Source organism: Carassius auratus, chromosome 5 (assembly GCF_003368295.1).
Source record: "Carassius auratus strain Wakin chromosome 5, ASM336829v1, whole genome shotgun sequence".
Classification (NCBI taxonomy): Eukaryota; Metazoa; Chordata; class Actinopteri; order Cypriniformes; family Cyprinidae; genus Carassius; species Carassius auratus.
In genome coordinates, this window is record NC_039247.1 from 13,775,489 (window position 1) to 13,796,878 (window position 21,390).

General features: G+C 37.7%; 2 protein-coding genes across 3 annotated transcripts; one reads left to right on the forward strand and one right to left on the reverse strand.

The window, feature by feature from the left end:
• The first annotated feature begins 423 nt into the window (after positions 1-423).
• On the forward strand, positions 424-14,522 carry LOC113076540 (heterogeneous nuclear ribonucleoprotein L-like). 2 transcript variants are annotated; one of them, XM_026249243.1, is made up of 14 exons: positions 424-578; positions 4,505-4,623; positions 5,012-5,249; positions 5,381-5,466; positions 5,618-5,714; positions 6,057-6,129; positions 9,949-9,984; positions 10,183-10,251; positions 10,337-10,611; positions 10,872-10,993; positions 12,543-12,744; positions 13,673-13,730; positions 13,840-13,947; positions 14,047-14,522. In XM_026249243.1, the coding sequence occupies exons 1-14, from the start codon at positions 495-497 to the stop codon at positions 14,103-14,105; spliced, it is 1,626 nt and encodes a 541-aa protein (XP_026105028.1). In that variant the 5' UTR covers positions 424-494; the 3' UTR covers positions 14,106-14,522. The 2 variants fall into 2 exon arrangements, with proteins under 2 accessions (XP_026105028.1, XP_026105034.1); XM_026249249.1 differs by having other exon boundaries at positions 495-578; positions 13,852-13,947.
• Positions 14,523-15,928: 1,406 nt separating this feature from the next.
• kptn (kaptin (actin binding protein)) lies at positions 15,929-19,125 on the reverse strand. The gene is made up of 12 exons (XM_026249256.1): positions 18,853-19,125; positions 18,689-18,771; positions 18,401-18,485; positions 18,157-18,211; positions 17,963-18,041; positions 17,783-17,856; positions 17,604-17,710; positions 17,411-17,506; positions 17,098-17,161; positions 16,874-17,009; positions 16,582-16,755; positions 15,929-16,481 (listed from the first exon to the last, which is right to left on the reverse strand). Exons 1-12 carry the CDS (start codon positions 19,061-19,063, stop codon positions 16,326-16,328), a joined length of 1,320 nt encoding a protein of 439 aa, XP_026105041.1. The 5' UTR covers positions 19,064-19,125; the 3' UTR covers positions 15,929-16,325.
• Between the last annotated feature and the right edge of the window lie 2,265 nt (positions 19,126-21,390).

Sequence of the window (21,390 nt, forward strand, 5' to 3'; positions counted from 1 at the left end):
ATAGAGATTGAAGGTGCATAAAATAGCAATACATTTTATATGTGGACTGAAACCAAATATTTTGTATAGTTATATGTCATTTCGCTTATAACGTCAGCTATACCAAAATCAGTTTTAGACAACATGAGGAGAAATGTGTGAAGGAGACATTTAAATCCCAACACGGATTTTTGCGTACCTCTTCTTGTTAACACATTGCCTGCATGTTGGCTCAGTCCAAAACGAGAAACAAAAATAGTCATTGCATAATCAGGTTTACGCTATTATAGTATAATGCACTAGCAAAGCAGCTATCCCTAAGGCATTTAGTGCATCAGACGGGTTCGAACACGACTGCAAAGCATTTAAATAGTGTCTAGCGGGTTTCTCAATAAGCGTTGAAGCGCAACGATTCCCAAGATTCCTTTTCCTCTCGCGTTCCCGCCTCCTCATGTGGGTTGCCGTAGCTGCAGCACCAGTAGTGTGTTCCATTAGAACGTTTCATTTGAGACAACATGGCTGCTGCGGCAGGCCATTATTACGGCGACGGAGGCAGAGCAACAAAAAGACAGAAAACAGACGGCGACGGAATGGCCACGGTACTTTCATTTTATTCAGCTTGTTGTATTTCCACGCGTTTGGCGCTAGATTTAATTTTTTCTCGTAAAATGCATTTTTCTTTCATTCAACACGTGATGCTACAAGGCTAGCTTGTAGCCAACGCTAGTTCGTCTGTTCAGTTTGGAGAAAAAAATATTCGATTGCGGAAGATATGATAAGTACTAGCCACAAGATGAGATATGTATTTCGCAGCATCTAATACATCTCAGCAACTTATTTCACACAGGTTTGAAATATACTCGCGGTCGTAGCCGGGTGGGAAATCCTCATATTTACAGTTACACACGGCATAAAAATGGTCTAACGTTACTAACGTTACATGTGACAAATAACAAATAATGTGTTTTTAACAATGTTTTTATTTATTGAATTTCTTTTGAATTATATGGGATACTATTACATTTAATTACATCGTAATATTATGCATTGTAAATTATGCACGATAATTACAGTTCTGTTTGCTTTGTCAGATAGTGATCGTAGTAAAATCTATTGTTCTTTTGACTTTTTTTGTTCCTCTGGGTAAGCATCTCAGCCAGAAAGATATATAGTTTACTATGAATTTAATTCCATGCAATTTATTGTGCAACCAAAATACCAATAGTACCCATAAAAATAAATGCATACATATAACGTGTTGCTTTAAATTGTAAACCACCCCGAAATACACCTTGACCAACTCTCGCGAGAAAATAAAGCAACCACGGCTTCCAAAACAAGCCCAATATTTTTGATGATTTATTATCATTAGTATTTTTGTCAATTATTTATAACCCAAAAAAATGTGCCTGCAACATATTAAACTGAAACATTTCTTTATTTCTGAAAAGCAAAAACGGAAGCCATTTTACAAAAATCAGCGAACTGCAACAGAAGTGCGAACAAAACTCGTCTCAGCAGAATAGTACTGGAGAGATAGGAGAAAAACACAAGAGCTTCAAAGGGGAGCTGTAATATAGCCACATATTTATAGCCTACTAAAATGTAGGGTATTCAAATCATATTTACTCGTAGTAGTATAGGACTACTTGTTTTTTTATTACAGCCCATGATAATACATTACTAAAACATTGTAAAATTTAGGCTAAAAATAAGTCATCCCACTCCTCTACGTCTACTTCTATCATTACTTGCATTACAGCGTCACTCAACTTTACAAAAAAGAAGCCCAAAATCTATGAAGGTAATTTAATGCCAAACAGATTTGCAAATGCAGGGTAAGAGTTGTGGAAGTGTACATAAAACTGTAAGTTTAAATTAAATTAAGGTGTAAATCTCGTTTCAAACGTAAGAAAAAAATTATTTGCAGCATTTTACTGTTACTCTTAAGTGTAATTCAAGTATTGTGAAAACGCAGACTCAAGAAAGTTGTAAAGTGTAAGTTGAAGTGTAAGTGTTTGCCTTAGTCAAATCTTGACACAAAGAAATAATTTGGTTGCTCATACTTGCTTTCTATAATAGATTGATCACAGTTTCACATGAAAGTACCCTATTTTTCGGACTATAAGTCGCATTTATTTAGAACCAAGAACCAAGAGAAAACATTACAGTCTACAGCCACAAGGGGGCGTTCCATTATATCAAGTGTAGGCAACAGGAGCACCGAGCAGCATAGAGCGCCCTCTGGCGGCTGTAGACGGTAATGTTTTCTCTTAGTTCATTTCTCCTGGTTCATGTCAAATTAATTTTGATAAGTCGCACCTGACTATAAGTCGCAGGACCAGCCAAACAATAAAAAAAAAAGTGTGATTTATAGTCCGGAAAATACGGTAATTAGATTTATCAAAATTATACAATTGAGTGTTAAAAATTGTAAAGCGAGACATAATCTGAAGAACGGACAAATTCATATTTATGGAGTTTTATTGGTTTAGTAAAAAGGTTTCACAAAGTATAGCACTCTGATACTGTAGTGCTGAGCATTGTCACATTTAATGTTTAACATCAGCTCAATGGTGTATGCAGAGTCGCAGATTATATTAAATTTCAATGTAAAGCCAAACCAATTCAGTAATCTTAACACCAACTCACAAATAGGCCTGTGCAAAAAATCAAATGCGACTATTCATGCGCATCTCATCAGTAAAGTCGCTCTTGTAATTAGTATAATATCTCCAGCACTTGCGTTCAGATCAGGATTGCCAGGGTTTCACAACAAAGCCTGCCCAATTGCTTCTCAAAACTCCAAACTAGTCCAAACCAGTCCAAAACTAGCCAAATCGCATTTCCAGAGGGTTCCCCGTGAAAAATGTAGTCCCAGGGTTAAGTATTGTGGCAGGGTTGCCTTGGTGAAATTAGAAATTTAGGGGCTAAATATCACGTTATTGGGATTGGGGTTTTTTTGACCCGCGGACATAAAAAACAACCACGGACTTGGCAACACTGGTTTAGGTGGAGCGACACTTACTACACAGAGCCATAGTCCACCGACAAGCTACACAAATCGCCTAGATTGTCATGTAGATTGTCAGTGAACTACGGCTCTGTGTAGTAAATGTCAGCCAGTGTTTCCAAGTCTGCGGCTGCGACCCCAATCCCAATAATGTGATATTTAGCCCCTAAAATGTGAATTTTACCAAGGAAACCCAGCCAAAAAAAAAAAAAATGGAATTTATCGCCCGGTAACGAAACTCGATTGGGCTAGTTTTGAACGCACAAGCTGGAGATATATCACTAATTACAGGATCGCCTTTACTGACTACATGAGCATGAAAATCGCATTTGATTTTTTTGCACAGCCCTACTCACAAAACACATGAGAGTCTAGCCTAATGGTACTCAACTTACAAAGTATTAGGTTTTAATTAATTTGTTTTAATGTAGCCTATGTGTACATTAAAAGTACCATTCTGGCAGCAAGAAAGATCTGGAACTAAATGAAGGTTAATGTTTTGTCATATGATGTGATTATTGAACCAATCAGATAAATGGATAGTAAGTGTGAGCCTAATGTTATTGGCTACAAGAAGGAGGTGGACCCGCCCTCTCCCTCACGCTTGCAAAACTCAGTGAGTGAGAGAATCTGTTAGCCCAGAGAAAAGAAAGACGGAGCTGTACATATCGGTTTATTTCGGGAACTTTTTGCACCACATGCACAAGTCATTTAGACGTTTGCAACAGTTTTTTTAATTTTATTTCACACAGTCAATCCGTTTTGCAGTTCTTTAAACTGTTGTTTTCACTGGCAAATCACTGTTCACAAGTCATTGAATGCAGATCATATTTATTTTGCTGTAGCTTGAAGCTGCAGTTTCACAATATATGAATTACACTTATGAGTAACAGTGAAATGCTGCCAATAATTTTTTCTTATGCTTGAAATGCATTTTACACCTTCACAAAGCTTCTCTTGCACATGCAAATTTAATTTACACTTACGGTTTTATTTACACTTCCACAACTTTTGCGTTTGCAAATCTATTTGGCATTAAATTGCCTTCATAAAAGTTGCATATAATACATGGACCTGGCCACTCTGCTGGGAAGCCCGCCAATGTAAATTCTATGCATGAGAAACACTGCTGGTACCAGTGGCTTGAGTGCTTTACTCAGTGCTCATTCATTGTTCTGGTCAGTCAGATCAGCCTATGATGTAAAGCGTTCATACAGTATGTTACAGACAATTAACTGAATCGAAAATGTGGTGTTCACGAGAAAACTTGAAAATGAATAATTTTTCAAAAATTTCAAGTTTGAACCGAAAACTCTGAATCCGATGCTAGTTATATCCATTTTGCTAGCCTGAGCCTTTATTTACTACAGTATACTGAATTTTGCATAATTTTGGCTAATATAGTGAAACAAATACAAATCTTATATATTTGCTTTAAACGTTCACAAGGATTTTGGTTTTACATGTATTGTTTGATTTAACCTTTCACTCTTCATTTTTTTGAATGTTCAGGAGGGCTATGACGACCCGCACAAGACCTTGCCCTCGCTTGTGGTACATGTAAGGGGGCTTATTGACGGCATCACCGAGACTGACCTGATGGAGGCGCTCCAGGAGTTTGGCACCATCAGGTAATGTTCATGGGGGAAAGGAATTGTTCCTTTGCCATATGGCATCCTCACTTCTTGTAGTGCTTATCCGAGTCCATTCATTGGTGACAGTGAGGGAAATGAATAAGTTAAAAGTGTGTATTTGGGATGAATTTAGAACAATAATGACAAAAGTTACATTAAACCATTGGCTCTCTACCTATTTGACTCAAAGGCTCCCTATTGTCCAACACAATATTCAAAGGCCCCCAAATTGACAGAGATATTTTCTCTTTTAAAAATATTAAATAAAAGTGAGTTTGGCAATTTGTGTAAGAAGTTAACAGTTAGCTATTCATTGGTTTGCATTGTGCACAGTTTCTAGAGAATTGTTGTTAAAAGTCTTTGTATATATGCGTCTGTCTTTCAGTTACGTTGTGTTGATGCCAAAGAAGCGTCAGGCTCTGGTGGAGTTTGAGGACATGAATGGCTCAGGAAACGCAGTGACGTATGCTAACAATAATCAAATCTACATCGCTGGCCGACCATCTTACATCAATTACTCTACCAGTCAGAAAATCTCACGGCCCAGCAACTCTGATGATACAAGGAGCGTCAACAACGTACTGCTCCTTACCATCATGAACCCCATCTACCCCATTACCACGGTAAGTTGTTTCGATAACACCCATTCATGATGTGGCTGATTAGACTCCATTGCATAGCTATCTACGATTGCATTTGAGCTTGTCCTCATCCTTGTGTCTGTTGTTTATACATCGTCGTTTTTTCTCTATAGGATGTTCTCTACACCATATGTAATAACTGTGGACCTGTGCAAAGGATTGTGATCTTCAGGAAAAATGGAGTTCAAGCCATGGTCGAATATCCTTGAACAAAATCTTCTCTAATGTGGTTTAATGATTTCTGCACAGTGTTATGGGTCTTATCACAAGACCAAACCCTGTCAAAGTGTAGTTTACTCTGCATGCTCTTATTTACAGTCAACATATTGTTCTCCTTGACTTTTGGTCACATTTGACTCGGTCCAGAGTGCACAGAGAGCCAAAGCTTCTCTCAATGGAGCTGACATTTACTCAGGCTGCTGCACCCTTAAAATTGAGTATGCCAAGGTTAGTACCCCAAAACATTGTGTATAATACCTCTTGTGCTCTACAGTGCCCTCTGCAGGCATGGAGTCAATACAGCATAATGTAGTTATTTCAAGCTCTAAAATGTAATTAGGTAGGAAATTGAGTTAAACATGAAAATCCTTATTCCTTCTTCAAAATACATATAAATTACAAGTCATATTCTACAAATATTGATGACATTGGTGCATTGGAGTTGTGAATGATCATAATAAGAGTGGATGCAAGTCACACTGCGACTAATGGCTGCACATATTTGTTTTTAAATGGTTATGACTAAATATTACTTTGATTACTAATGAAAGCTCACTTTCTATTGTATAGCCACCGCGTCTCAATGTCTTCAAAAATGATCAGGATACTTGGGACTACACCAACCCCAGTCTGAGTGGCCAAGGTACAGTACAGCTCATGCACTCTTGTCTGTGCTTCTTATAGTTTATGGGGATGGGTGTGTGGACAAGCATCCTAAAGTGATTTCTTGGGAATCTATATAGAAGACCATTTCCCAAGAATTTCACTTCAGTGAAGCTGCTTCATTCTTGTGTTCCTTCTTTTTGGATTACAGTACAAATATTTACACAGTTGTAGTTGCATAGAGACGTTCTTTCATGGACACGCAGTCTTGCACATTCACAAAAAGAACATGCGCCTTTAAAAAAACACATCCGTTCATTTAAACCAAAAACATGCACTTGAGAGGGCATGAATGTCATAGACATAGAGCTCATAGACATAAACTTGTCTGCTGCGCATGTCACCCGTTTTGTGTTAAAGCACAAATGTTTCTCGTATACACACAAATCCTGAGAAGCAGACACTTTCACCTGTACTCCTTAAGCATGACACTGCATCTAGCATATTACATGATGGAGATTTGATTTTATGCTTTGCACTAGGGCAGGGTGCAGAATATTGGAGCTGAACTGCACTTCCCAGTTAAATCTGTGAATCAAGCTAATATTTAGGATCACTAGAAATTCTTGGTGGGTGTGTTGGGACAAACTGAAGTTAGACCTCTACAGGACACATTGCCTCAAGGAGTAGGATTTGACACCCCAGCAATAGGGCAAGTATTGAACAAGGTCATAGAGCCAGGCTTTATGTAAGAGATGGGTAGATTTCTGAATGTAAAGAATCATAGTGGTCCAAGCTAAATTTAACGGGTCACTAGGGAACCAATTTTAACCAGATTGAATCCACTGTTCTGTTTTAGATTTTGCATTCAGAATGTTTTTTCTTTTTTTCTTTTGCCAGAGTTTATGTAAATGCTTTTGGGTTGTAGAAACGATTCACCTTTGAACATGTTTGTAAATCATCAAACAATGTGACTCTTTTTTATTTTTTTATTTTTTTTAAACTCCAGGACTCTTATTTAGATGCAGCGGTTCATATTCAGTGTTCTTCACTTTTTCCTTATGCAAAATGTCTATGTATCAGGTCTCTCAGGGTAAAACTGCTGAGCTTTTTTTTTTTTTACTCGTGAGTTGTGATACATTTAAGCTTCTGTACTAGAACTAGCTGCAGAGCACATTTTACATCCAACAAAACATTTCCATGTACTTAAGTTTCCCTGCAAGACACACTCGCAGCAATTCAACAGGCCACATGGAACAGTGAAACGGAACTCACAACAACTTTAAATGCTTCAAAGATGGCAAATTCACACGGATTAAAAAAAATACACTCAAGATATCCTTCCACTCAGCTAACATCTCCATTCTCTACAAAGGTGGCGGACATCTGTCTGAGTTAATGACACATTTTAGGGGAATGGGTCTAATCTCTTTGGATAATACATTACAGCCAATCACCGAAGACCTTCACACATCAACATCGACTGATCGAGCAGCAAACACATGAAGCAAAGTGGTACAGATACACAGAACATCAGAGAAGAATTACACAGATATTTTCTTCTCGTTCCCTGCCTAATGTCATCATGTTTCTTGGGTGTTTGGGCTACTTTTGCTCTCGCTTCTCTCCTCTTTCCTGAGAACAACATGCGAACATGAAGCTGACATTACAGTGAAAACACACCAGATCAGGATTGCAACAACACAGGTGCCATGGTCAGAGACCGCCATGACAACATGCCAAACTGACATTGCTATGACAATACACCAGCAAACAAATTGTTTGAGATTTATGCAGAGATCAGCGAGTCGACATTATCATCACGACACAAGCCAAGATTGCTCCAACACAGAGGCAGTGGTCTTGTTGCGCGCAGCATGACAAGTTGAGATCGTCACTTCTCGCCGAGCAAAGAGCAGACATTTGTCGATACATAACTAACAGAGATGACATCGACCTCGCACCATGACACATCCGAAACCACATGATTACAGCTCTGAAATCAACGTGAGATTGTCGCAAACACATCTTGCTAAACCAACTTGCTAAAGATAGTGAAATGCACCAGACGAGACACTTTGGGTGACATTAGCAACAATACACCACCGTAACACATGGGAAGGACCGCAGCTGCCCACTGATCACACAGTCCGATCCTCCGTTCTCCCTCCCCAAGCCCTGTCTCTATGTGGACTGAAGTGCTTTCTATCTCTCATTTCTCCATCCCTCCTTCTCCTCCTCTTCTTCTCTGTGTTGAATCTGTTTTATTCATTGGGCACGGCTGACCGTGTTCTGATCCCTGTGTTACGCCCCCTGTGTGACGCAGGTGTGGATTAGTCTGACCGCTGGTGTGGCGTCTCTTCTAAACTCGACACCGCCTGCTGTCTGCTATCCACCTTTACTACTACGGTAAGCACCGATGTGCCTGGAACACACCAAAAACGCATGCACCGGACTGGGAGAAATATCCTAAGGAACTGAATGAAAACAAAATCATCAGAAGTAGGGCGACTGGTAAAGAACATTACACTTTGACCTTGGTGCCTGCTGCATTTGTTTTTTTGGTTTTTAAATGGGCGTAGAGCACACCGCTCATTCAAACTGTTTGTCCTGGCTGGGTCAGCTGGAACTTTGTTGGTAAAATATTACACCCTTTTGGCATGAAGTGAAGACCCTTGAATAACATTAAATAAAGAATCCTGTCTTTTTTTTCTCTTTATGAGCGGATGTATGTAGCAGTCTTATTTCCTTTCAGACTCTTTCAGTCTGGATGATGTGGCATAAGTGACTGATATTTTGAATGTTTTCTTTCATCTTTAGCAGGTAATATTTCCTGTGGGAGTGAAAATGAGTGAATACTCATTTAAATTATCAAGTATTTAAAAAAAAAAATGTTGACATGGAATGAAAATTCACTCTTTCTATCTTCTAAATGCATGTTATTAATCTTGAGAACAATTGATCTGTGCATATAATGATTGATATTTTGATCATGTTTGAATTAAAATGTCATAATCCTGTCTTTTGTTAAAATGACACTTCTCTTTGAAGAAATCATTCAGTCTACTTAAATCCCTCCCATTCCTTGTGATTGACTGCAAATTCTCATATAGATCTACCCTCATGCAATCAATAACTGATAAGACTGAATCAATTCCTGCTGTTGTTTTTTTTCTTCCTTTTAGATAATCTGATTTACTCAAGAAAAGATCTGTTGTTCTTTCCATTGTATGATGACTTTTAAAATTTAACTCTTAAAAGACCTACCACCTTTTTAATCGGCAGCCTTGCTCATCTGTCTAGCTTGAGTCAACTTTTCTTATTCATTTTTCTGGGCTTTGATTTTGCAAGATGTATTGGTGCACATTATTCCAAATTTTCTATGTGAACTATATAACGAGAACATTGGAAAAGGTCAGATTAAGAAAGTAAAATGGGTTGCAGCAGTGTTTCATTTTAACTTAAACATAAGAACCGCTTCTTAAAGTTTTTAATATTTTATAAAATTTAAGTGAAAGTTAATTCATTCTGTGTTCACTTAAGTTCCGGTTTCTAAAATATGTTGTATGTGTAAGTGTTGTTGTAGTTACCTCTGCTGTCTTTTTCTGTGAAACTTTGTAAAATGACATCGATGTGGTTTTGGGTGTCATCTCATACTCAGAACTGAAAGTGTTTATTAGTTCAGACCGCTCTTCTTTGGAACAAACCTCTTAATTTATTAGTACGTAATTATTTTGAACGCTCCTCTGAACCATCAGTAATGAGCAAATGCATGATTTGGGAAGTATAGTTAAGTCAAGTTTTTGTATATAATTTTATTGCTTAATTTAATCTGATTTGTGTATACCTGTCTGTGCAGATACCGATGCAGATGGCAATTGGGACAGTTCACAAGGTGTGTGTTTGGTCATGTGGTCTAAGAAAAGAAATCTCCATTATGGCTTAGTACTGCAGTCAGTTAGTAGTATTAACACCTAATGCTCACTGCATGTCACTCCCAGAACTGCACTGCCTTCCCTTTTCTTTTGTGTTTGCCCTCTTTATGTTCATAGCAGTTGAGATGTTGTATCGTTGTCCTGTCTCTCTTTCTCAGACCCCAACGCGAACCCAAACAAGCGGCAGAGGCAGCCAGCACTGCTGGGGGATCATCCACCTGAATATGGTCAGTCTGATACACATTATCAAGTGGTTCAACTAGAGGCACTGAAGGCGTATAGTGTATATTTAATTAAAAATACATTTTCTAGGTGGTCCTCAGGGGGGCTATGGTCACTATGATGAAACCTATGGACCACCTCCCCCACCCCCTCCTCACTACGAGGGCAGGCGCATGGGACCCCCAATGGGACGTGGCCGTGGTGGACCCCGGTTCGGTGGGGCGCAGTATGGACATGGACCTCCTGCGCCGGAATACAGCGCTCATGCTGACTCTCCTGTGATCATGGTGTACGGTCTCGAGCCCACCAAGATCAATGCAGACAGAGTTTTCAACATATTCTGTCTCTATGGCAATGTGGAAAGGGTGAGTGGCTGATGGGATTAAAACTTTGTGGAAACCTGGAAGCAGTTTTGTTCAGGATTCTTTGGATAGGACGTTCAAAAGAACAGCTCTTATTTGAAAGCAAAGACATTTAATATGACTTTTGACCAATTTAATGTGTTCTCTCTGAATTAAGTATTAATTTCTTAAAAAAATAAACAACACCTACTGACCCCAGACAGTTTAGCAGTAGTGTATGTAGTTGCTTGTTTCCTATTTTGAGTGTTTCTGTGTGTGCTCAGGTGAAATTTATGAAGAGTAAACCAGGCGCTGCGATGGTGGAGATGGGAGACTGCTACGCTGTTGACCGAACCATTTCACACCTCAACAACAACATGCTGTTTGGACAGAAACTCAATGTCTGGTGTGTACCATGGAAGTGTTTTTGAGCATGTGTTTCCATTATATATCGGTATATTTTATTTTTTAGTTATTTATTTGAAAATAACATTACATAAAAATATTTACATTTTTAATAATTAGTAAATGGCCCAGACCACAGTTGTTTATCAGTTCATAACAAGTTGATCTAGATCTGCATAATTTATCTGGATACTACGGAAGTTCTAAGCGGCCATGCATTATATATTTTTTTCTTTTTGTTTTCTCGTTATAACGACTTAATTTTCTCGTTATCTCGACATAACGAAGTTCGTTTTCTCGTTATAACGACTTAATTTTCTCGTTTTCTCGACATAACGAAGTTTGTTTTCTCGTTATAAGGACTTAATTTTCTCGTTTTCTCGACATAACGAAGTTCGTTTTCTCGTTATAACGAAGTTCGTTTTCTCGTTATAACGACTTAGTTTTCTCTAAGAAGTTACAAAACTGCGCCAGCAGGTGGCACTATAGACCTGAATATAACTGATGCAGTGTTGTCCACTTTACTGTACGCGGACCTTCCTCGTGATCGCTACAATTTGTGCATTCTTGTTCATTACTGACATTTAATTAATTCATAAATGTTAAATGCTTGAATAAATATGAATATTTTGTGTATTAAGTTCCTGCTAGATGCATGAGTTTCACCAACGCGTTCTGTCTCATAAAATAACTGCTTTATCAAAACCAAGGTTGACATCACTGTCGGACGGGATTTAACGATGTAGGCTGATGTGCTTCTTTTCCTTATTACTAATCTTTATTGTTAACCATATTGATGAGAAATGTGATAATAAAATGTAAAATATGTAAAATCAAAATAATAATATGTAAAATCCATAAGCTAATTTAATTCAGTTTTGTTCTATAATGTTGTAATCGTTTTTTCTACACACATATACACTACACGTACACATGAACGCTCTTTTCAAACAGAAGCTTGTAACACACATGATATCTACCACATCATATAATGACTACTACAAATTATATATAATTTTATTTCAAATAAAGGGAAAATGTTAAGTGAGTTTAATCCAAGCAGCTCTAATGGCACGGTGTTGCCATTTAAACATGTTAATTACAAAAACAAAACGTTAGTTGTACTGTCTCTGGAAAAATCAACAGTGATTCATCAGCCTTTATTTATATATTGTGTAGACGTTATTACCTAGGCGAAGCAAAATTTGCTGAAATATAGGCTACAGTAAGAGCGTCTGCATGGTTGTCCATCAGATGCCTGTTAAAGTTAAGTTTGTTACTATAGCAACAGTAAAACTGTCATGTCGTTATAACGAGAAAACAAACTTTCGTTATGTCGAGATAACGAGAAAAATAAGTCGTTATAACGAGAAAACTAACTTTGTCGAGATAACGAGAAAATTAAGTCGTTATAACGAGAAAACAAACTTTATGTCGAGATAACGAGAAAACAAAAAGGAAAAAAATTATAATGCATGGCCGCTTAAAACTTCCGTAGGATACTGCAGTTTTGTATTTTGATTTTAATTTGTTTGTCCTTTGGTCTGCAGTGTATCCAAACAACAGGCCATAATGCCAGGTCAGTCATACCAACTAGAAGATGGCAGTTGTAGTTTTAAGGATTTCCACGGCAACAGAAACAACCGTTTCACCACCCCTGAGCAGGCCGCCAAGAACCGCATTCAGCAGCCCAGCAATGTACTGCACTTCTTCAACGGTCCACCAGACTGCACTGTGGAAGCTTTCAGTCAGGTCAGAGGAGGTGTCTCTCACTAGCTTGTTTTCATCAAGCTGTTTTTAGGCACATTTTGAGGTATCGCATCAGAAAACAAGTGATGGAAATGCTAAATGGAAAAAAATAAATCCTTAATTCACAAAAAAATATAATAAGTGCATGCTTGCTTGAGGTTGTTTTTGAAAAAAGGCTTAATGCAAATAATGGGAGATGGAAACGCATTTTGTGAACAAATGTCTCCATGCACATCAAAAGTCATGTGACTGCTCTATGAGATGGCATAACCTCTCTAACCAGCAGACCAATCTCGTTTCACAGCGTCTGAAATGTTTTTGTGGTCATTCTTTAATGGCTGGGCAAAGCCTGTTGTCAAAGTATTCCTGTAAAATTGCTTGACTACGTTCCCAAACAGCAGGCATCCACCTCTGATAGCAGTGACCACATTTATTGTGTTTCGTCTGCTTTCTAAATAATGTATTCTTTATGAAAATGATTGTATTCAGTGGCTTCTTAGTGATATTTAGTGCCACTTCATCAGGAAGTAGTTATTGTTCTCTATGACCTCTTGGATGGAAACGCTTTATGCGTCGTTATTCAAATTTTTTTCAAAGTTAAATTTGGATGGAAACTCAGCTAATTGTCATCTATAGATGTATGTATATACAATTCTTATTTTTTTTATGGAACGTGTTGTGTGTTTTTTTTTTTTTTTTTTTTTTTTGAGTTTGTAACATTTCCGCCTTTCAACAATTTTCTGAATTTTTTGTTTATCTGTTCCATCCAATAGCCATTTAATTTGAGCATGTCACGATAGGGAAGAAAAGATAACACTTTTTTTTTTTTGTATCAAATTTTGACGTAAGTGTCTTGTGATTTTTTTTTTTTTTAATGTGGAATTAAGGGTTTAATAGTAGGGTTTAATAATTTTTTTTTTTTTATCTACAGATTTGTGATGAGTTGGAAATCAAGAATCCAGCCAGCGTCAAACTGTTCACCGGCAAGAGTGAGTTACACAGTTGAATGTGTTTATATATAAAACAGTACGTTTACTGTGTGTACAGTGTTTGGTTCTACATAAATACACGCGCATGTGTGTGTGTGCTCTTGTGTTGGTGGAACTGCAGGTGAGAGAAGTTCATCTGGTCTGTTGGAGTGGGAGTCTGTAAATGATGCTATGGAGGCTCTTGCTATGATGAACCACCACCAGATGCCGAACCCTAGTGAGTCAAACTGTGGCTAGCTGCTGCATATTTTTATACTGTTCTAAGTTTGAGCTGTTTGCGCTAACCATTGTTTCTTAAATTTTATTTTTTCCTCAGGTGGGCCTTACCCGTACACTCTTAAACTGTGTTTTTCAACTGCACAGCACGCCAACTGAACCCATTATAACATCCACTAAGCTCCCAGTCACCTTTAGAGCTCAGCACCATAGCATGTCTTATCTCATGACCCGGAGGGAGAGAAATGGGACTGTTAAGATTACCTTTATTTCCAGAATAAGACTGGACTCAATGTTTTGTATCGTTTAATTTTTAATTTGTTTTTTTTTTTTTTTATATTGCTATTAATAATTTTTTTTTTTCAGTTGACCGGTCTTGTATAACAGTAAATTTGTGTGACAATGTATTAAATTAGTGAAGACGTCATTGTGAAGAGTTTGTCTTGTGAATATTGTCTTGTAACAGTGGGATTGCTGTTGTGCAAATGAACACACAATTAACACCTTTGTGATGAGACCATACATTGGACAGGGTAGTCTAGGCTATAAAAAAATAAAATAAATGGTGAGCTCACATTTTGGTTACACCACTTGCATGAATTCAGTTAACATTTTTAGTACTTTAGTATAATTTCACAAAAATATCAGAAAGCACAACATTAAGAAATGTTTCCTGAGCACCAAATCAGCATATCAGAGTGATTTCTGAAGTGTCATGTTATACTGAAGAACGTAAAGGCTACTGAAACTTCAGCTTGCTGAATTCAAATGCAAGTTACATTTTAAAATATATTAAAACATAAATTTTGTAAAATTGTAATTTTTAACTATTGTTGTTTTACATGATTTTTGATCAAGTAAATGCAGCCTTGGTGAGTATTAAAAAAACATCTTTCAAAAGCATAAAATCTTGCCAACTTTTGAATGGTAGTCTCGTAATTGTAATTGCGTTTTCTCTGTATAAAAGTACAATCTATACGCTGCAGGAAGAGGCAGAAAACCCAAAGGGTTTATTTAGAGCCTCCAAGCCTCCTAAAACAAAAACCATTTAAATTTGAAAAATAAAAAGCTAAATAAAACCAAATATAGAAATATAAATAACATATTACATGTCAAAAAACCTAGGAATGATATACTCCAAAAACAAACCATATATGATACATAAAAACAACAGACAAAATAATGTGCTTTTGGGTATTCTTGGAAGATAAATGGGCATCACTGGTTAGCCTTTTGACCTTTTGGACCTCTGTATATTACAAAATTAATATAGTAATGGGAATTTTCTGTTGTGCTGAAATTGATAAATCGGACATCTTTCAGCTACTCTTTTGAGAGGCTAAGAATGTTTATCTGCAGGATTTAACAGTTTGACATCCAAACAGCTGGATTCCCAATGCATCACAAATCTGTGGCTGAAGATACAAAAAAAAAAAAAAACTAAACTATTAAAATCCACTCACCCTCAGACCATTAAAACAACATTTTTGTCCACGTCTAAATCTAGAGGCCTGACCTGGATGGGGGTACAGTATTATCTAGCTGCAAACACAGAGAGAGCCAAACATAACAGTCTCAGACTGCACACTGAGTCACGTCAAGCCTGACCTCGGGATCTTTTACATGTCATAGGATGTTAACTGAGGACGCCCTCTACTGGAGATATAGAAAAACCGCAACACCACTTGCCTGAAGAGCTTTGAACTTTCCTGAATTCTAAAATGAATCCATATCAAGTATTTATCTCTCAGTAGATTCAAAATGGACCAACATTATTGATGACGTGTTATTTGAAATTCTTAACAAATAAAATGTGAATATCCCCTACCTTTAATATCACCTGCTACTGACTAGCAAAAGTCAGTAGCAGGTTATGATTTTGTAAATAAACAAAGACAAGTTTTAATAGAAAGTTAATCAACGTGTCAATGGAAAATTGTTCAAATCTGTACATAAGGTCCTTCAAAGTTCTGGCAAAATAATATCATTTTTGTTAGTAATTTATTTAACTGAAAAACCTGTTTCCCAAAGCCAATAGACACAGAAATTAGGTCACACTGAACAAAAATTGCTTATGATCATTAAGACGAATTGAATAAGTCTGGCAACAAACATGGCATCAGCAAAGAATCATCATCAACAGCATCAACTTCAGTCATAGCACTGGTGCAAAATTCAAGTCTATCATTATAACTCGTTATTGAAGAGTGACATCTCTCTACAGGAGACACCATCCAACCAGCAAAACACTGGATAAGCTATGCTTGCAGATTCTAGCGTGCATTCTTACACAAAGAAAATTTGATATTTTACTGTTCCTATGCTTCTCCTTTGCCACCTTTAAATTAAAAATGAATATCTATCACATAAAAGTCAGTGTTAGGTGGCTGCAGTTCTCAGTTCATTGCTGACTGAAATGGACTCCTCTTCGCCATCTTGGTTTTCGATTGGTTGGTCTTCTGAAGAAACAGGCAGTCTTGATACTAAAGTGGATAATCTCTGAAGAACAAGATCTGCTGTTGTTCTCAGACTGTGCTGTGGAGGGGGAAAAATACGTAACCAAAACACAGAGGATTAATTAACTGAACACATCAAAATAATAATAATAATAATGAATCAGCTCTGTGATTGTTACCTGTAGGACATGCAGGCCTTTTAAGGTAAGAACAGCTAGCTCTCTCAGTCCATCACCATCCAGGTCGAGATAAATCAGTGACAGCAAGGGACTTTTAAAACTCCGTCTCCACAGCAGCTGTAACTTATCTTCAAAAGCTCCCACTGGTTTGTGGAATTTGTAGCACAGTAGGTCCTGTAGATCAGGAATCAAACACATGCTAAGCTGCTTGAATTACAGTTTCAAACTCTTTCATTGTGGCATACTTTAGTTCCACAGCAAGTGTTTCTGTACTTTAAATCCAGCACTGTACCTGTCCATATGTTCCCAGCAACAGCTCATGTTGTCCATCAAAATCCAGATCAACAACAAGAGCACAGAGAACTGCATCGCACTGGTCACTTTCTGCCAAGCACAGCTGTCTGCTCAGTCCATACTTCTCCACATCCCTGAACACACACACACACACACATTTATTTTACACTCAACCAGACACTTGGTGGAGAACATGAAGCAACATACTAAAAAGGCTCTTGCCTGTACACAACAGCCATTTCTATTGAACTGGTTACCAACAGATTAAATGTTTCCCTTTGACTGCCTGTGAGGAAAAATAAAGAAAGAGCGATCAATAACAACAGACTGGAGATTGTCTGTCATTAATAATGTTGCAGAAAAATAAATAATCAAGCACAACTCATTAAAAATGTTTAATCTAAATATGAATTCAGAGTGATCTGGATGTGACTGTCTGTACTCTAGACATTTTAGACAATGGCCTAAAGCCCTAAACACTCTCTTTGTTTTAAGTGTGGTTGATTTCTGTGATCACTTGAGCTGGATCACTCACTGTTCGTGTCGGTGCTCTCGTGCTGCTCTTTCAAAGGGAACAGCAACACAGTGGAGATGGGACTGTCATGCTTCACACGCCAGTTTTGGAGAATCTCTAATAAGCCAAATGTACAAAGAAAGTCAGAACTTTAAATCATCACCACATTACATTTTAAGAAGAAAGGTAAAGTGTGTAAGTGTGTGTTACTCACCAGGTCCCTTTTGGTTGACAAGAGAAAGTCCCACAGAACCGTTCTGACATCCAAACGCAGTGAGTCGCCGATTTTGTTCAATGCTTAAGACGTTTAACCATAACACACTGCAATGAAACAAGATACATGCTTATTACCATCATCATCAAAACTTGAACTGCAGAAAAATAAACACTCACTTGCTTGGCAGCTCCTGCAGTTCAGGAAAGAGTCTTTCTACTGGCTGCTCCTCAAACTGGTGCAGAGACGCATTCTATTACCAGACATTGAGAGGGAAATTCAAGAGTATGAGAGAAGCAAGAGAAAACCCTTAACAATTAAAAGCCATTACTCTGACAACATTTCTAAACCAGGCTGACCTCTTTGTAAAGATGTATGCGCTGATCATGCCCACTGAGGAGAAACACAGTCTCACTGGATCCATCTCCACAATGCACCCTGAAAAAATTAATAAATAACAAGACACACTGTGTTTCATTTATCAAAATATAAAAAAAAAAAAAAGTCAACATATAAACTTTATCGCTTATTTTATAGAAACACAATGACATACTCGGTGTGATAAAGCTGGAACGGTGTGAACTGGAGCTCCAGGTTCAGACAGCTTTCTGTCAACAGGATGAAAGCCTCAGATCATTCAGTATAACATTTCGACCTCATTTGTTCCTTCATACCTATGAAGACTGTCATCATACTAATATAGGTATCATTTAAACCACATCATTTGTGCAGACCTCTTAGGCTCAAGACATGCCAGGGCATCAACTCACTAATAAAAAACTGCTTATATGACTCACGTGCAATAGACTCTAGGTTAAATTCGGACCCCGGTTCATAATCACAGTAAATGTTAAGGAAAGGAGTTGCTTTATCTCCTGAGTCCTGAAAGAAAAAGAGACAGAAAGATATAAACAACAAAGAAATGCATGAACTGTACACGCACACATTTCCCCCTGCATCTAAACATTTATGGGCAGAAATAGAAGTGGTTCACAGCTCTCAAGGGTGGGGAAAAATGAATGAATGCGGACGATTTTTTCATCTGTAATAACTAGTTACTTGTGTGAGTTAATGACGAAGCGCACCTTTATGAAGGTTATTCCTACGACCAGTCCTCTTTTAGGAGCTGATTTGTTGAAGGCGTCAATGGAGACGATTTCTGCATCAACTACATTAACAGAAAAGAGAAACATTTTTTGCGTTAGACAGCTAAACAAAAGAGTTTCGAAGCAGATGAGCTGCCTGTCACCTGGTATATATGTGAACTGAATCTCTCTGGCCACAGGTCTGATCTTTCTCTGCAGGTCCTGATATCTGAAGCACACCACTTTCCCCTTCAGAGTCGCTGCCAGTAACTCCTGTTCGCCAGCCTGGCACAGTCCGTATATGTTACTCTGCGAAGGAAAACGACTAAAACTGTCTTCCACAAATGAACACGTGCCTTTTATATCCGGTAACATATTACGCACAGTAACAACTAAAAATAAATATAAATTCAGTCGGACCTTAGCTGGACTGTCACCATAGCACGCCAGTGAAAAAAACAACATCCGTATATGGGCGGGTTTGTGAGTAGATTTGACCAATCATCTGCGTCTTTGCACCGCTTAACAAATCAGAGCTCTCGACATGAAGGTGGCGTCATCAGCTGTCGCCCGCGTGAGAAAGGGCGAATATTCCACATCAGATTGTTTTTTGCTTATTGTCCTTCTGTGTAATTAATTCAACTGAAAACAATGGGAGGCTGATTCAGATGCTATTGTGCTAATAATTCATTTCTGTTTCAGAGCAAGTAGAAGCGTGTCCTCCTACAGGGGGAGCAAGCTCATTCCAACTTTGTTTATTTAACCCTGCTTGTAATCATGTTTACTGTTGAAGAAATGTGACTGAATTAATACATATGAAAACTATATACTATATCACATTCAAAACAAGATATGAAATGAAAATGAAAACTCTGGTCGACAATATTGTATATCATTTTAAATGCTGAATTTAGGCATACCAACATCATAATTTGTGGTCACTTATTTTGTTAGGTCAAATGCAGAAAGCCTTAAATTATATTAAAATGAGTAGTATGATCACAAAGGCAATCTAAACGTAAGATTTTGCATACTTAATCGTATGATATATGAGATTCCAAAGGGAGGCAGATTAGATTAATTAGATTAGACAACAATTAATTAGTATTAATAGATACTATTTAAGTTTTGTTACGCAAATGAATGGAAAGCATACTGAATTATTGGACACAGAACTGGTAAAAGTAAACTGCAAAAGTCAAAATCACACACACACACACAAAATCAATTTAATTAATTTTTGCACATTTAGAAAAAAACTTGCACACATTAATTTACAACTCAATAACTTACTGAATTGTATTGCCTTTATTGTGTGTATGCACTACAAATGTAAAATTTTGTTTGTTGTATCACCAAAACTTGAAATGGATAAAAACTGAATTGAAATGAATCAAGATAAATAGACAGAATCTCCACTAGAGGGCCAGTCAAACTGTCAGTCAGTTATTGGGGCCCTCAGCAAACAGCCCCACTGACATTAAAACCCCATTTAATCTGTGACCCCAAAGTCTGTCTACAATGGGATTTATTGTCCTTATCAGAAAGTAACTGCCTCATCACAACATCTTCCAGTCGAAACACATCTATGCACTGCCTTAGAAATTCTCACCAGTTGTTTTAAATACCTGTATTATAAAGCGATTACAATCCATCGCTTTGTGAGAGATTACAGTAGCTGGAAGTTTTGTACACATATTTAGCACATATTCACAGTTTTGGATGTATCTTTTGTTTGATTGCTAGAAATATTTCATATATACAGACGCTATACTCACATTGTTCAGAGAGTTTGTGTGTATGTGTGCGTGTGTCCGGGGTGTGCGTTTCTTTGGGGATTAGAACTGTGTGAGTGATTGGTGCTGACAGCGGTCTGTGTATTACTGGCTGGCCTGCAGATTAAGCCGCTCCTTTTTAGACTGCCTAATCTGGATTAACTGATGCAGTGTGCCTGCAATGATGCGGCCCACTACCCCTCTCTCTCTCCCTCCCTCCTTCCCTCTCTCTCTCCTTCTTTCTTTCTCTCTATCTATCTGTCACCTCACTCACCCTCCTTCACCCCAGTCCATCTTCACATTTTTCCTTCCTTTACTTGTATTTCGTAGGAACATTTTGCTTATTTCATCTATCCAACTCTTCACTTAGATTAAATGTTTATTGCAGTGTCACTGTGACGGCTGTGTATTTCCGTGGTAATGTGTCCTGGTGTGTGTGTGTGTGTGTGCCTGCGGATTAGAGTTTAGTCCACTTCCATAATTGCTCTTGTGCCTGCGTAGCTGGTTGTTGCCAGATGGACGAACTGGTCCCCCCCACCCCCACTACACCACCCTCCACAAAACTTCCCCTTCTGCAAACACACAAGCCCAGATCCTGAACACATAAACATACAAACATCTCATACTGACACAGAACAACAACAATAAATTGTCTGTTTTTAAACTGCTTTTATACAAAACAACAATAACAGCCACTGAAATACTGGCATGTTCTAGTTTTATAATCTGAGCAAATGATTGAACAATTACAAGAAAACTATAGTGGTTATTAGTTTGTCATACAACTAAAATGACAAATACATAAAAGACAGTTGTTGTTTGGGAAGGATATTGTCTATCCACCTCTCATTAATTCCATTTTGAATGATTAATTCTATAATGGAATTAAAAAAAATACTACTTATAAACCCTATTCATAAAACTTTG

What these genes read in the sequence shown, in the direction of transcription:
- LOC113076540 (XM_026249243.1), top strand. Translation starts at nt 495, where the DNA reads ATGGCTGCTGCGGCAGGCCATTATTACGGCGACGGAGGCAGAGCAACA. An exon ending in CCATCTACCCCATTACCACG is followed by an intron (nt 5,250 to 5,380) that starts GTAAGTTGTTTC and finishes TTTTCTCTATAG; the next exon opens with GATGTTCTCTACACCATATG. An exon ending in CAAACTGTTCACCGGCAAGA is followed by an intron (nt 13,731 to 13,839) that starts GTGAGTTACACA and finishes GCTCTTGTGTTG; the next exon opens with GTGGAACTGCAGGTGAGAGA.
- kptn (XM_026249256.1), bottom strand. Translation starts at nt 19,063, where the DNA reads ATGTTACCGGATATAAAAGGCACGTGTTCATTTGTGGAAGACAGTTTT. An exon ending in CGAGAGCACCGACACGAACA is followed by an intron (nt 17,162 to 17,410) that starts GTGAGTGATCCA and finishes TTTTCCTCACAG; the next exon opens with GCAGTCAAAGGGAAACATTT. An exon ending in GAAATGGCTGTTGTGTACAG is followed by an intron (nt 17,010 to 17,097) that starts GCAAGAGCCTTT and finishes GTGTGTGTTCAG; the next exon opens with GGATGTGGAGAAGTATGGAC.